The 12,035-nt window shown below is 41.0% G+C and overlaps 1 protein-coding gene, 1 long non-coding RNA gene and 1 pseudogene across 2 annotated transcripts; all 3 read left to right on the forward strand.

Moving 5' to 3' along the window:
- Nucleotides 1-242: 242 nt before the first annotated feature.
- LOC115676169 (uncharacterized) lies at nt 243-5,709 on the forward strand. The gene is made up of 3 exons (XM_056308267.1): nt 243-400; nt 3,019-3,242; nt 5,189-5,709. Exons 1-3 carry the CDS (start codon nt 243-245, stop codon nt 5,614-5,616), a joined length of 810 nt encoding a protein of 269 aa, XP_056164242.1. The 3' UTR covers nt 5,617-5,709.
- An 809-nt stretch (nt 5,710-6,518) lies between these two features.
- On the forward strand, nt 6,519-6,870 carry LOC115676255 (uncharacterized). The gene is made up of 2 exons (XR_008816358.1): nt 6,519-6,653; nt 6,732-6,870. It is a non-coding gene; the product is annotated as an uncharacterized LOC115676255 (long non-coding RNA).
- Nucleotides 6,871-8,712: 1,842 nt separating this feature from the next.
- On the forward strand, nt 8,713-10,266 carry LOC115675973 (peroxidase 5-like; annotated as a pseudogene).
- Nucleotides 10,267-12,035: the final 1,769 nt, after the last annotated feature.

Raw genomic sequence — 12,035 nt, forward strand, 5'->3', positions numbered from 1 at the left:
TTCTCATTCCTCGGGCGCCGCCGGCTCTACACATTCAGCGCCACGCTGGCTCGAGACCCGTCGCTCCACCTTGCATATGCGGCTTTCCTGAGGGCCAAGTCCACCCTGACACCGAGTAATATGACTGCTGAAGTAGACCCAATAGGATCACTTGATAGCATCCGTACTGCATCCGGTTGTTGAGGTTCCGTGGCTTGTTGTCCTCGGACGAAACGTTGTACGCAAGCCCGAGGATTTCGCGGATGGTCATGAAAAACGCAAAGAATGGCGTCATGTGGCGCGCAAAGTTCACTAAGGTGACTGAAGACAGGCACGATGGACGTGCTACCCTGGTAAACAAGGGAGAGATCAGGAAGTTGTGCAGTGTCGTGAACGATGAGATGCAGACACAAGTGATGAAGTTGGCCTCTGTTGAAGCCTAAAAGTGGCTGGCCTCTATTTCTTCTTGCCATTATCACATGGAGTCAAAGCCAAATTGTTTCATTGCTTTGAAATTGATTTCAGAGGCTTTGCTAATTTGGTATGCCTGATTTGGTGTTGACTGTTTGATGGCATTGCCACCTTTTCTAAAGATTCATGCTATTTATGTGCTGAAATGAAGCTTGAACTTCAGCTGATAGGACTCTCTTTCCATTGCAAAGAAGTGCCTCAGAAGCAATCTCAACAGCAAACATAACATCAACTATAACTCTATTAGCCAGAGGAGAACATTATCATGCAAGACACGATTCCTTTCTTTCCAAATATGCTAAGATAGAGGCATTCTAGGCAAGCCTCATCATTCTTATCCATAAGCTGCAACCCTTGAGACTACGTAAACACCATGAAAATTCTCGATCCCGAGCTGCAGCAAATCTGAAACAATTCTTGTCCGAACTTGACTCGATAATGAGCGAAGTAAAAAGAGATGACTACGAGACTCCACTTGTTGACCTCACAGTAGACTAGCAGTATCAATGTCACACCATATCTTTGATCTTTCAAACGTCTGCAACCTATAATGAAGACATAACCACACAACGAAAGCAAGTTTTGGGACATTGAGGTTGAACCCCACTGATTTGTGCCAGCAAAACCCTTAATCCCCTGTCTACAAACAAGCTTCCAAGCCTCAGCATTGCCAAACTTTCGATGACTTGATGCAAGGAAGATCACCTGATCAACTGTCACAATCTGATATGTTTGCAAGATCTGTTTAATGGTATTGTTAGAACAACTTATTCTGATTATAGCAGTTTTTATACCAACTAGGAATTCCTTTCAAAGAGAGCAATTTTGACGCCCCTAAGCGTAAATCCTCAATCTAGACATGTCATACAGATTGGGACCGAGTTTGGTATCATTGTGACCGATCTATAAATATGTTGTGACGTGGCTGTATTGTGTAGTGTCGTGAGTTGTGTGTTTAATAATATATATTTCAAAGTCTAATCACCTAAAAATTGGAATGGCTAGCTTCTTAAAATTAATTGACATGAAGCTGCTGTGTAGTGTATCTTTTGCGCCTAAAAGGTACTCGCTAAACACCCTTTAAAAGTAGCAACACCCCTTCTCATAACTGAAATTTCAACGGGAAATTTGTACCCGACAGACAATTAGAATAGTCTTATACAGATTAACAAAGAGTCATCTCTACGTGACTGAGAATGTTCAATTATAAGAAATGACGATGACTCGGTGTAATTCTCAGAAGATCGATTTCTTTTTACAGCACTCCACTTGGTGGAGATGAGTCTCAATTTCGTATCAACCGAGAGAAATTATCGGGGACTCTCCTTGGATCCTTGGAGCTGTTTCCAAGGCTCCTCACCAAAGAGAGGGGAAACAAGCTTCCCTATGAGGGCCTCTGCGGCTTATCCACTTCTTCGAGAGGTGACGGGCTCTACAGATCCATACCTTATTTTAACGTAGTGGGATCCACACGGCTCGCATCCCCTAATTTCCCTTTATATTTTTGTCTTCTCCAGAAGAAGGGAATACCCTTTAATTACTTTACATCCGGAGGATCCTGAGGTCCGGATGAAACTTTGGACGAAGCAATTTAAGATCTTGCTTAGGACCAAAACTTTGATACAACTCTTTCAACATAATCTATTTTCCCTATTATGATTATAATAAAGATGGACTTCTTCAACGCCATAGGCAATAGGAGTGTGTAAAGGAACTGGGAACCGCCCGGACCGCTCGGAACAGGACCGGACCGGTAATATATATATTTATATATATAATTTTTAAGAAAAACTTCCAATCAAAAAAAAATTTAAGAAAAATGAAAATCCTAAAATCCCTAATTTGAAGCTCAACGCTCATCAACTGAGTGCTCGTCTCATCTCACTCTCACCTTGTTTGAGTCGTCTCTTTATCTCTCGCTCAAGGTCTCGACTCTCAAGCTCAGCGTCCATCGACTCACGGCCGTACCTTCGGCTATTCATTGCCTCCCTCTCTCGCTCTCAGTCACCTCCATTTACGTGAAACTTGGTGGGATCGGTTTCATGGACCCATTCGGAAATCGGACCAGACCGGCAGACTGATTCTCGAATGAATCCATGGAACCAACATGCTATTCCCGGTTCTAATTTTTTGGAACCGGTCTTTAATGGGCGGTTCCCGGTTTCATGGTGGGAACCGCCTACTCAGATCATACTCACCCCTAATAGGTTATGTACTTGTTGTCCCCACGACCAAAAGGTGGGTGGAGAGTACGCCCATTCGTATGGGCAGCGTATGATTGGATTTCGGCCCCGTTTGGTTCAACTTTGGGAAGGGGCTTTCGAGGCCGAAAGCCCCTTCCCAAAATGCTAAACCGTTTGGCAAGTGCTTTTAGGATGCGGAAAGCCCAAAGCTAGCATTTGGGATGCTGAAAGCCCAAAGCAGATGGGGAGGTGTTTTGGGCTTTTCAGCATTTTCGGGATGCTACTTCCTTCGTTAATGAATTTTGGTCAGTTGCCTATTTTGCCCTCAAAATTTTGTTGAAAGTCCAATTTTGCCCATTTAAAAAACACAAAACACTATCTCTAGCGTTCCGCTTCTTCGCTGTCCCATTTTCCTTTCGTCGCTCTCGACTGTTGTCTCACTCTCGTGCGGAATTGCTCGCCTCTCTCATTCGCTTCAGTTGCTTCGCTTTCCTTCGGACAGATCGCTCGCCTCTCTCGCTCGCTTTGGTTGCTTCGCTCTCTTTCGGACAAATCGCTCGCTCGTTCGCTTCGGTGGTTCGCTTCGCTCGTTCCCTCGCTCAACTACAAGTTCGTCTCTCTCTCTCCCCGGTGGATGTGCTTTTGATTGCTTAAATCTGTGCATTTTGTGGTCATCCTTGAGGTTTTATCCTTTCTTCCATGGTGATTTCACCATGGAATTTGTGCATTTCGTGATTTTGGTGCTTGTATCGTCTTAAATATGTTTTTAGGCTTTTCTGTTTTGTTTTGCCAAAGAGGTAATTTGAGGCACATTCAATTCTTAGATAAGGAGTACTCATATACTGTTATGCATTGCTTCTTATTCATTTCGAAAATGTTTTCTTTGTCCCTGAACACTTGATTATACGTGCGGTCGCTCAAGGGGTTTATGTACGACTTGTTTGTAGTGCTTCTTGTTCCTTTGGTGATCTCTCTCTTGAAAGCTGCCCTCATTTTAGCTTCAATTTGAATATTTTTTGCTGGGTTTTTGGGGGAAAAATTAATAATTAGAGCACAAGCATCCTATTTTTAGTATGATTTTGCTGGGTTTTGGGGGGAAAAATTAATAATTACAACACAAGCATCCTATTATCAGTATGATCTTGCTGGGTTTAATGTCTATTTCCACCTCAAGTCACTTGACTCATAAATTAGTTTTATTAATTAGCAGAGAGAATTTTCAACATAAGCATTTGATTTTCGCATTTTGTGGGCAAACTTGTTACGGCATTCTGAATTTGTGTTGTTCCCCACTTAAGAGCCCAGAGCCCAATTGTGAGAGTCAGATTGGAACACCAATTTTGCTATCCAAATTTTTTCCTTTGTTCTTTTTTGCTTTTTGTGAATTGATCCAGGTTTTTGTTCTCGATGTCCATGATGACTCGGCTCTCTGAACAGAGTATGGGCCTTACCCAGAACAAAGCATGCACTTGGGGGCATATCTAGTGGATGTATAGTGGCTTGTTTCTCGCATTTCCTAGATTAGGGCAGTTATGTTGTACCACCAAGATTTTGTCTTCTATTTCTTTTGCTAATTGATCCAGGATTTTATTCTCAAAGTTCATAATGACTCGACTCTCATAACACAGTATTTGGGGTTGTACTCATAACAGAACAAATTCAATAGGTGTAAATTTGTCGAAAAGTATGATTGTTTCTTGTAGTCATTGACCTTTTTTTTGTGATTTACAGTTGCATTCATTACAGTTGGATTCATAGCGAGAGTAATCCCTCTGAGTATGAATAACACAGCATGTTGCCTTTTTTTGTTCAATTGGTTATGTTATTCACTAATTATGTTCAATTAGTTATGTAATGAACATATGGGAGTTGATTGGTTATCTGTGTGTTACGAAATGTATGTCTTCATTCGAATTTGTTCATGGTTAATCTTATTTGTTTTTGCTTCCTAAATTTGTTCATGTTACTATACTAGCAGATGGCAAGTTCATCAAAGGAAAAAGCATTTTGGAGCTCTAAAGATGTAGAAACCTTTTGTAAGTTGTGCATTGAACAAATTGAAAAAGGCAATCGTCCTGCAAGCAACAAAAGGGATGGATGGATAGTCATAATTAACAAGTTTGAGGAGCTAACAAGAAAAAAGTATGATAAGAATAAAATGAAGAGTAAGTGGGATAATCTCAAGGAAGAATGGAAAAGATGGAAGTCATTGCTTTATAATGAAATAGGGCTAGGTTGGGATTCAAGGAAGAAAACCATTGATGCGAGTGACGAATGGTGGGAGAATAAAATTCAGGTTTTCATCACTTCTTTTTTTTACTTTTGCGTTAGGATCACCCTCAATGATATAACTTACACAAATGCTTTATTATAACAGGTCAATCCAAAGTTTAAGGCTTTTAGAACGAAAGGCATGCATCCTGATCTTGGAGAGAAGTTAGATATGATGTTTAGAGATACAGTTGCTACTGGGGGAGTTACATGGAATCCTCAGCAAGGCTTATGTATTAATAATGATGTTTAGGTCACACAACTTGTTATCGATGATGTTGCAGGGTCTGTTGATGAAAATTTGGAGTGTCATGTAGATGAAACCATTGTTGAACCAATTGGAACTCAAAGCCGGAAAAGAGCCGCGCAAACTTCAACGAGGCAAGCTCGAGGAAAAAAAGATAAGAAATTGAGCACAAGAGAAGAGCTTGGGACACAAATTAACAGGCTAGTTGCAGCTGTTGAAAGTAGGGGCAATGCCACAGCCACATCTCAAGCAACCACCAATGTAGTCGGTCCTTACAAGGACCTCATAGATATATTGGATACCATACTTGAGATTGTGGAAGACGAAATGTTGTACTATTTTGCAATCTCTCATTTGAAGGAAAAGATTGACAATAGACAGGTTTTTATGAGCTTAAAGGATGATGCAAAAGGAGTCAAGTATCTCAAGTATGAGTTTGGAAGAGAGTCAGGTTTTCGTAGATAAGATGTTGGCATCTTATTGTTTTTATGTTTGAACGGAGTCATGCTACTTTTTTTCCTATTTGAAGAGAGTAATGTTACTTTGTTTCTGTTGATGAGTGTGATGTTACTTTGTTTCTATTGATGGATCTTGATTTGCATTCCTGTGAACCCAATTTCTATTAATGTTTTAATGTGAGAATTGTTTTCAGTTGGTGTTCTCTTTATGTGGTTATTACATTGTTTCTCTCGATGGATGATCAAGCTTATTCATTATTTCTCTTACAGCCTTTATATTTTGTTACTTGAAGCAGTTATGGATGATTCACATGCAAGGGAAAATCGTGAACAAGAGGAAAATGACTACTGGGATCTTGTGTCAATCACAGGAATTGCAATTTTTTTATCAAGCAACATACCTTTGAAGACAACCTTGCATGACCTCGACATATACAGGTTATGCATGATTAAAAGAGTTAATGGGCGAAGATGCCAATCCTATAAGGTGCTATAGTATGTTTAGAATGTATAAGGTTGTATTTAATAATTTAACCTGTGAATTAGTAACACGTTATGGTCTTGAAGGATCTAGGAATACTGATGTTGCAGAAATGGTTGGTATGTTTCTTTATATTTTGGGACACAGTATAGGCAATAGGTTAGCACAAGAGCGCTTTCAGCGATCTGGGGAAACCATAAGTAGACACTTTAGCTTAGTTTTAGATAAAGTATGTGATATGGGAAAAGATTTGATCCAACCAACCGATCGACAGTATTGGGAAGTTCTAGAGAAAATCAAGAAAGATTGACGATTTTTTCTATATTTTAAGGATTGCATTGGAGCTATTGATGGTACACATATCCCAGCGATGGTACCTATGTACGATCAAATTCATTTTATTGGTCGAAAAGGAATGACGACTCAAAATGTGATAGCCATATGTAATTTTAATATGGAATTTGTCTATGTTTGGGCCGGTTGGGAGGGACAAGCTCATAATACATGCATCTTCTATGAAGCCATTGGAAGACCTTATGCACATTTTCCCCATCCTCCTCCAGGTTTGTTATTTAATGGTTTAGTTACATCCATATATCTATGTGGCATATGTTGATTAGATTTACAATATATTGGTGTAGGTAAATATTACTTGGTAAATGCTGGATATCCAAATCACATGGGTTATTTGGGGCCATATAAAGAAGTTAGATATAATTTACCAGAATTTCAAGAAGGTTCTTTGCCTACGGGTTATCGAGAAGTATTCAATCGTGCCCATTCCTCACTACGCTCAACAATTGAGCGAGCCTTTGGAGTATTAAAACAGAAGTGGGGAATTCTAACTCGTATGCCCAGTTATCCATATGAAAAGCAAGTTCAAATTGTTGCAGCGACAATGGCTTTGCACAATTATATATGAAGAAATGCTGTGACTGATATGGATTTTGAACAAGCAAAATTAGATCTCGATTATGGATATTCAGTTGACCATGATGATTCAAGTGAGGGGGTCGGTGCTTCAAACAATAATGCATCTTCCGACATGACGCGTTTACGTGATGAAATAGCCATGAGCTTACAAAGTCATTGAGGAGATTTATAATATTAAGGATAACGTACTTCTTTTTTGCGGACATATGTGACCATATTTATTATAGTGAAATGATAACCTCTTAAGAATGTTAGATATCCTCTTAAGAATTGGCAACAACCTGCTGAGCTGCCTCCTCGGTGAAGGGATACCAATAGCGCATGCCAACATAGACATTTGCAGACATGTTCTTTGCTTCCAAAGCCCCTTTGAGTGCCTGTGCCTGCAAAAAGTGCGACATAACATTCACACCTAGCTATGTAAACTAAAGATATCATTTTAATGCAGTATATATAGAAAGAAGAAAGTAGATAACATCTTTGAAAGAGATATTAGGCACATAACAAGACTGAAAAAGGCATGCAGTACACTACTTTACCAGCTCATCAGTTATTTTACGCAAAGGTGAGCCGCCTCCGATGGCAGCATATCATTCTCTACTTTTGGGAGCCCCAGATTACAGATATTAGCTGCGCAAGGGGTCAATGTAAGAATCGGAATAGCCTAGGAAGACGTATGATATCCCGAGAATGGAGAAGATAAACATTCAGCCAAATATACACAATTGAAAAATACGCATGTATGCATAAAAGGTCAGATAGCATACGAAATCTGCAAATAAATTGATGAACAGAAAGTGCTCCATATCAAAGAAATTTGATTTTGAAAGTGCTCCACTCCTCTCGCCATTCAAATCCGTAGAAACCTTTAAGGCTTGGGATGATTCATAATCCCTCTGCCCATTCGCAAAATGTAAGCCTACATACGTTTGAAACCTGATGGGGTACAGATCGTGCAAAATGTCAAGCCCAACTCAAAGTTACGGTCATTGTTTCTTTTTTTCAATATTAAAAATATTAAAATTAAAAATTTAATTTGGTCACACCAAAAAGCTTTACAAATTTATGTTTACCAAACAGTCTAGCATTTCCTCAAAACACTTTTCAGTTACAGTTTACCAAACAGTCTTACATTTTCCCAAAGTCCTTTAAGCTAAAGGCCTTTGCATTTAGCCAAAGACTTTTCCCAAATGCTGAACTAAACGGGGCCTTCGTCAACACTCCTTTCTTTTTTTGGCAATTTGTCATATCAAGAAGACAATTTCTGGGCATATCCACCGCCAAAGGAATAAATTCACCTGATAAAAAAACAACATGATGGGATGGTGGTGCTTGACCATCAACCAATTAGACTAGTGTATAAATTTTGTTAAGGAGTTCTGCCAAATTTTGTTAATTTTCTCGTCTCTTTATGGATCTTAAGAAAATAATTAATTGCTAATCATGTAAATAAAGAATTGGAGTAAATGAACTCCTCCACGTTAAGAGACCTTCAGGGATGCAGCAATGTTCTCTTCTTACATCTACTCACGTTCTTGTTCCAAAACAAGATTAATAATTACACTTCCAATTTTCTATGGGCTCATGCTTTGCCTATAAATACATCCCCAACTTCAAACTCAACTCTACAAGGAAAATAGCACAAAACAGAAATCGAATCAAGTAGCCAAAGTGCGACACTAATTGGCAATGGCGGCTTCGATGTTCCGAGATGTTGCATGGGCTTTCGTCTTAATTCTAGCCTGCAGCGTCGTGTCTACTGTGGCTGCGAAGCCGTGCTCGACATCGTCCAAGTTCAAGGTCGGATTCTACAAGAACACCTGTCCAACTGTGGAGTCTATCGTTAGGAAGACTGTGTTTGACGCCGTCTCCAAGAATCCGGGAATGGCGGCAGGACTCCTCCGCATGCATTTTCACGATTGCTTTGCTCGGGTACATGAACACATCTCTAGCTCCTTTTGACAACTCCTTTAATTTACTAGCTTGTTTCACTATACATATACGTGTGTGTGGCCGTGCGCATGCGTACTTCAACACGTATACTTTGTCATTCACCATCCATTTGGAAGCTCCATAATTATTCAACACCTCAGGGTTGACACAATTGGTTGGAGCGTTGGGGTTTTTTCAGGTCCACAACTGAAGATCATCTATTCAAACTTTATAACTTAAGTGCAAATTACTCAGGGTAGGATCATCTGTATAGACCAAATGCCTAGACTTAATAGGTTCATTGGGCTTGTAGGGCATTCCACGTGATTCAAAGGCAGCAGGGTCTCTGCACTCATGGCCTAGATTATAAAAAAAAACCATTAAATAATGAAACAGGAGACTTAGTTAAGTAAATTTAACAAGTCGAAATTTGAAAAAGAAGAAGAAAATCCGGGTCGGATATCGTTAAGCTAACTTTTTCAGATATTATAATATTATTGAGAAATGTTTCTATTTCTGACCATTGAATTTTGATTATGGTTGCGATTCTTTGGTGCTCTTGAAATGGACTCCCCAAAACCCGGCAGAGAGAGACCATCCGGTCAATAACCCTTGCTTGAGAGGCTTCGAGATCATCGACCAGGCCAAGGCCCGACTCGAGGCTGTGTGTCCCAAGACGGTCTCGTGTGCCGACATTGTCGCTTCGCGGCCCGCGACAGCATCTACAAAGCCGGAGGCATATACTACGACGTCCCTGCCAGCCACCGCGACGGCCGAGTCTTTCGCCTCCCCCAAGTGACCCAAAACCTCCCGCCACCTAACTTCAACGCCCAACAATTGATCACTAATTTTGCCAGGAAAGGGCCATCGGCGGATGAGATGGTGACCCTCTCAGGAGCGCACTCCATCGGCATCTCGCACTGCTTGTCCTTCTCGCCCCGGCTCTACGCGTTCAATGCCACGCTTGCCCAAGATCCTTCATTGGATCCGGCGTATGCCGCCTTCTTGAAGACCAAATGCCCACCCCCAAGCAATGTGACTAAAGCAGACCCAACGGTGCCGCTTGATAGCATCACGCCCGACACTTTGGACAACCAGTACTACCTTCAGCAGTTGAAGCTCCGTGGCGTGTTGGCTTCCGACGAGACGCTGTACACAAGTCCCTCGACTTCCTGGATGGTCGTGAACAATGTGGTGAATGGCACTGCTTGGAGAGCGAAGTTTGCCGAGGCGATGGTGAAGATGGGCTCGCTCGACTTGCTCCCCGGTGCACAGGGAGAGATCAGGAAGCTGTGTAGTGTGGTGAACTGAGATAATGCAAGCGAAGTGGCTTCCTCCATGCATGCCTACTTTTCCATGTCGCGCAGAGTCAGTTGTTTCATTTGTTTCTGAACTTGTGAGGTTATTCCGAATCGGGTGCTTGTGATTTCGAAGGTTTCTTGATTGTAATTTATTGTGATGTATCCAAAGGGACGGAAATAATCGAGTGAAAAGGTATTGTGACCCGTAAGCATTTGTGCGTTGGTGTCTATGAGGAGCAAACAATACAAGATTTCTCGTTCCAAAAACAATCCTGAGCTCTTCCGAAATACAAAGCCGAGCACAGGTCCGAACACATCAGGATCGAGCACGAGGCCAAGAATTGCCCAGACACTTGCACACGGGGCCAACACATTAGGTGAATAACTCGATTGCGCAAGCTTTTCCCGCGATGAACAATGCCTCACCTTCTAGCAATTGCCTCCCTTCATTGCCCACTCATCCTTAACACAGAAGGTCAGATCCAAATGGTAGGGATGCGGTAGATTCGGCATGGCAGGTTGAATCACCAGGTTCACTCGCATACAGATTTTGCATCAAGGCCGAAACCACCAAGAATGCTTTGTTTGAAGCATTAGAAGTAGACCCACTTTGGCAATTGCATTGAACCTCATCAAATTTCTCAATTCTGACATAGATCGACTCCGACAAGACAATGGTTGAGTCCATGTGGTTCACTGATCCAGTGATCCAATTCGGCTCAATGGTCGACCTTTGGGCCCTAACTATAAAACTACATATCACCGGGCCATTTTTTTTTTACCTCTATAAATAGGCCCCTTCTCTCATTTTTCATCGAATCTTAATCTTCACTCACGTATGCTTCCAAATGCTCTTACTCTTCTAAATCGCTTCAATTATTTCCATTCTCCTCACAATGATTCAATCGAGTTCTAAATATCGCAAAAGAGAAAAAAATGTAATGACTATTATGTCCAATCATCCCAATTCAATCTGGACTTCATCGTGCGTTTGATATAGGTCTTGTTCGGTGAGTTCCCCGACAACAACGTATACATGCCGGCTCTGCCCCCGCAACAAATTGAATTCGACGATGGAGAGACACAAAGACCCGACAATGGGGAGGAAGTGCAGGGGAAAATTGCCTAAAAAGTCTTGAACCTATTGTACTTTTGCTAATTCAGCTCTATACATTTCAATTTTGCCAACTGAGTCCTAAACCTTTCCAACATTAAGTAAGTTGGACTCAAGAACTACTTGGTATTACTCCGTATCTTACCCAAATTATTCGAAGGGGTATCAGTTTTATAATCCCAATGAAGGGAACATGAATTGTGGAATCACAGATAGCGAAGTTTCTGAAGTTTAATGTGGTTGAAAAGGGTAGCTACGCACAAACTATTAAGAATAACGGCACGGTGGGGACCACTATGTCTTTTTCTCTACCTATACAAATGATTGTGGTGTTTCCTACACCATAGACAAAGCCTATTGAGGTCTAGGATCTTATTGTTGAGGTAGTTCCTGATGAAGTTCCTCAAGCCCCTCAATTGTACGATGCGGTTGTAGAAGCTCCACTCAGGATATCCATCAGGGAGAAACGATTAGCTATACCACCAGACTATATAGTCTATCTGGACGAGCATGATTATGATATCAGCTGTGTGGTTGATCCATCAACTTATGCAAATGTTGTTTCTTGTCCTCAATTAGATATGTGGTTGGATGTAATGAAAGACAAGATGCAGTTTATGAAACATAATGATATTAGGGAGCTTGTTGAATTGCCTGAAGATTAC

Source organism: Syzygium oleosum, unplaced genomic scaffold, assembly GCF_021117445.2.
Source record: "Syzygium oleosum isolate NSW1041296 unplaced genomic scaffold, Sole_v2.1 Sole_v2.01, whole genome shotgun sequence".
NCBI lineage: Eukaryota > Viridiplantae > Streptophyta > Magnoliopsida > Myrtales > Myrtaceae > Syzygium > Syzygium oleosum.

Bases quoted from the DNA above. Each gene is read 5' to 3' on its own strand.
- LOC115676169 (XM_056308267.1), top strand. From the start codon at position 243: ATGGTCATGAAAAACGCAAAGAATGGCGTCATGTGGCGCGCAAAGTTC. The intron at 401-3,018 runs GTTGGCCTCTGT...CACTATCTCTAG, and splicing joins ATGCAGACACAAGTGATGAA to CGTTCCGCTTCTTCGCTGTC. The intron at 3,243-5,188 runs GTTCGTCTCTCT...ATGATGTTGCAG, and splicing joins GTTCCCTCGCTCAACTACAA to GGTCTGTTGATGAAAATTTG.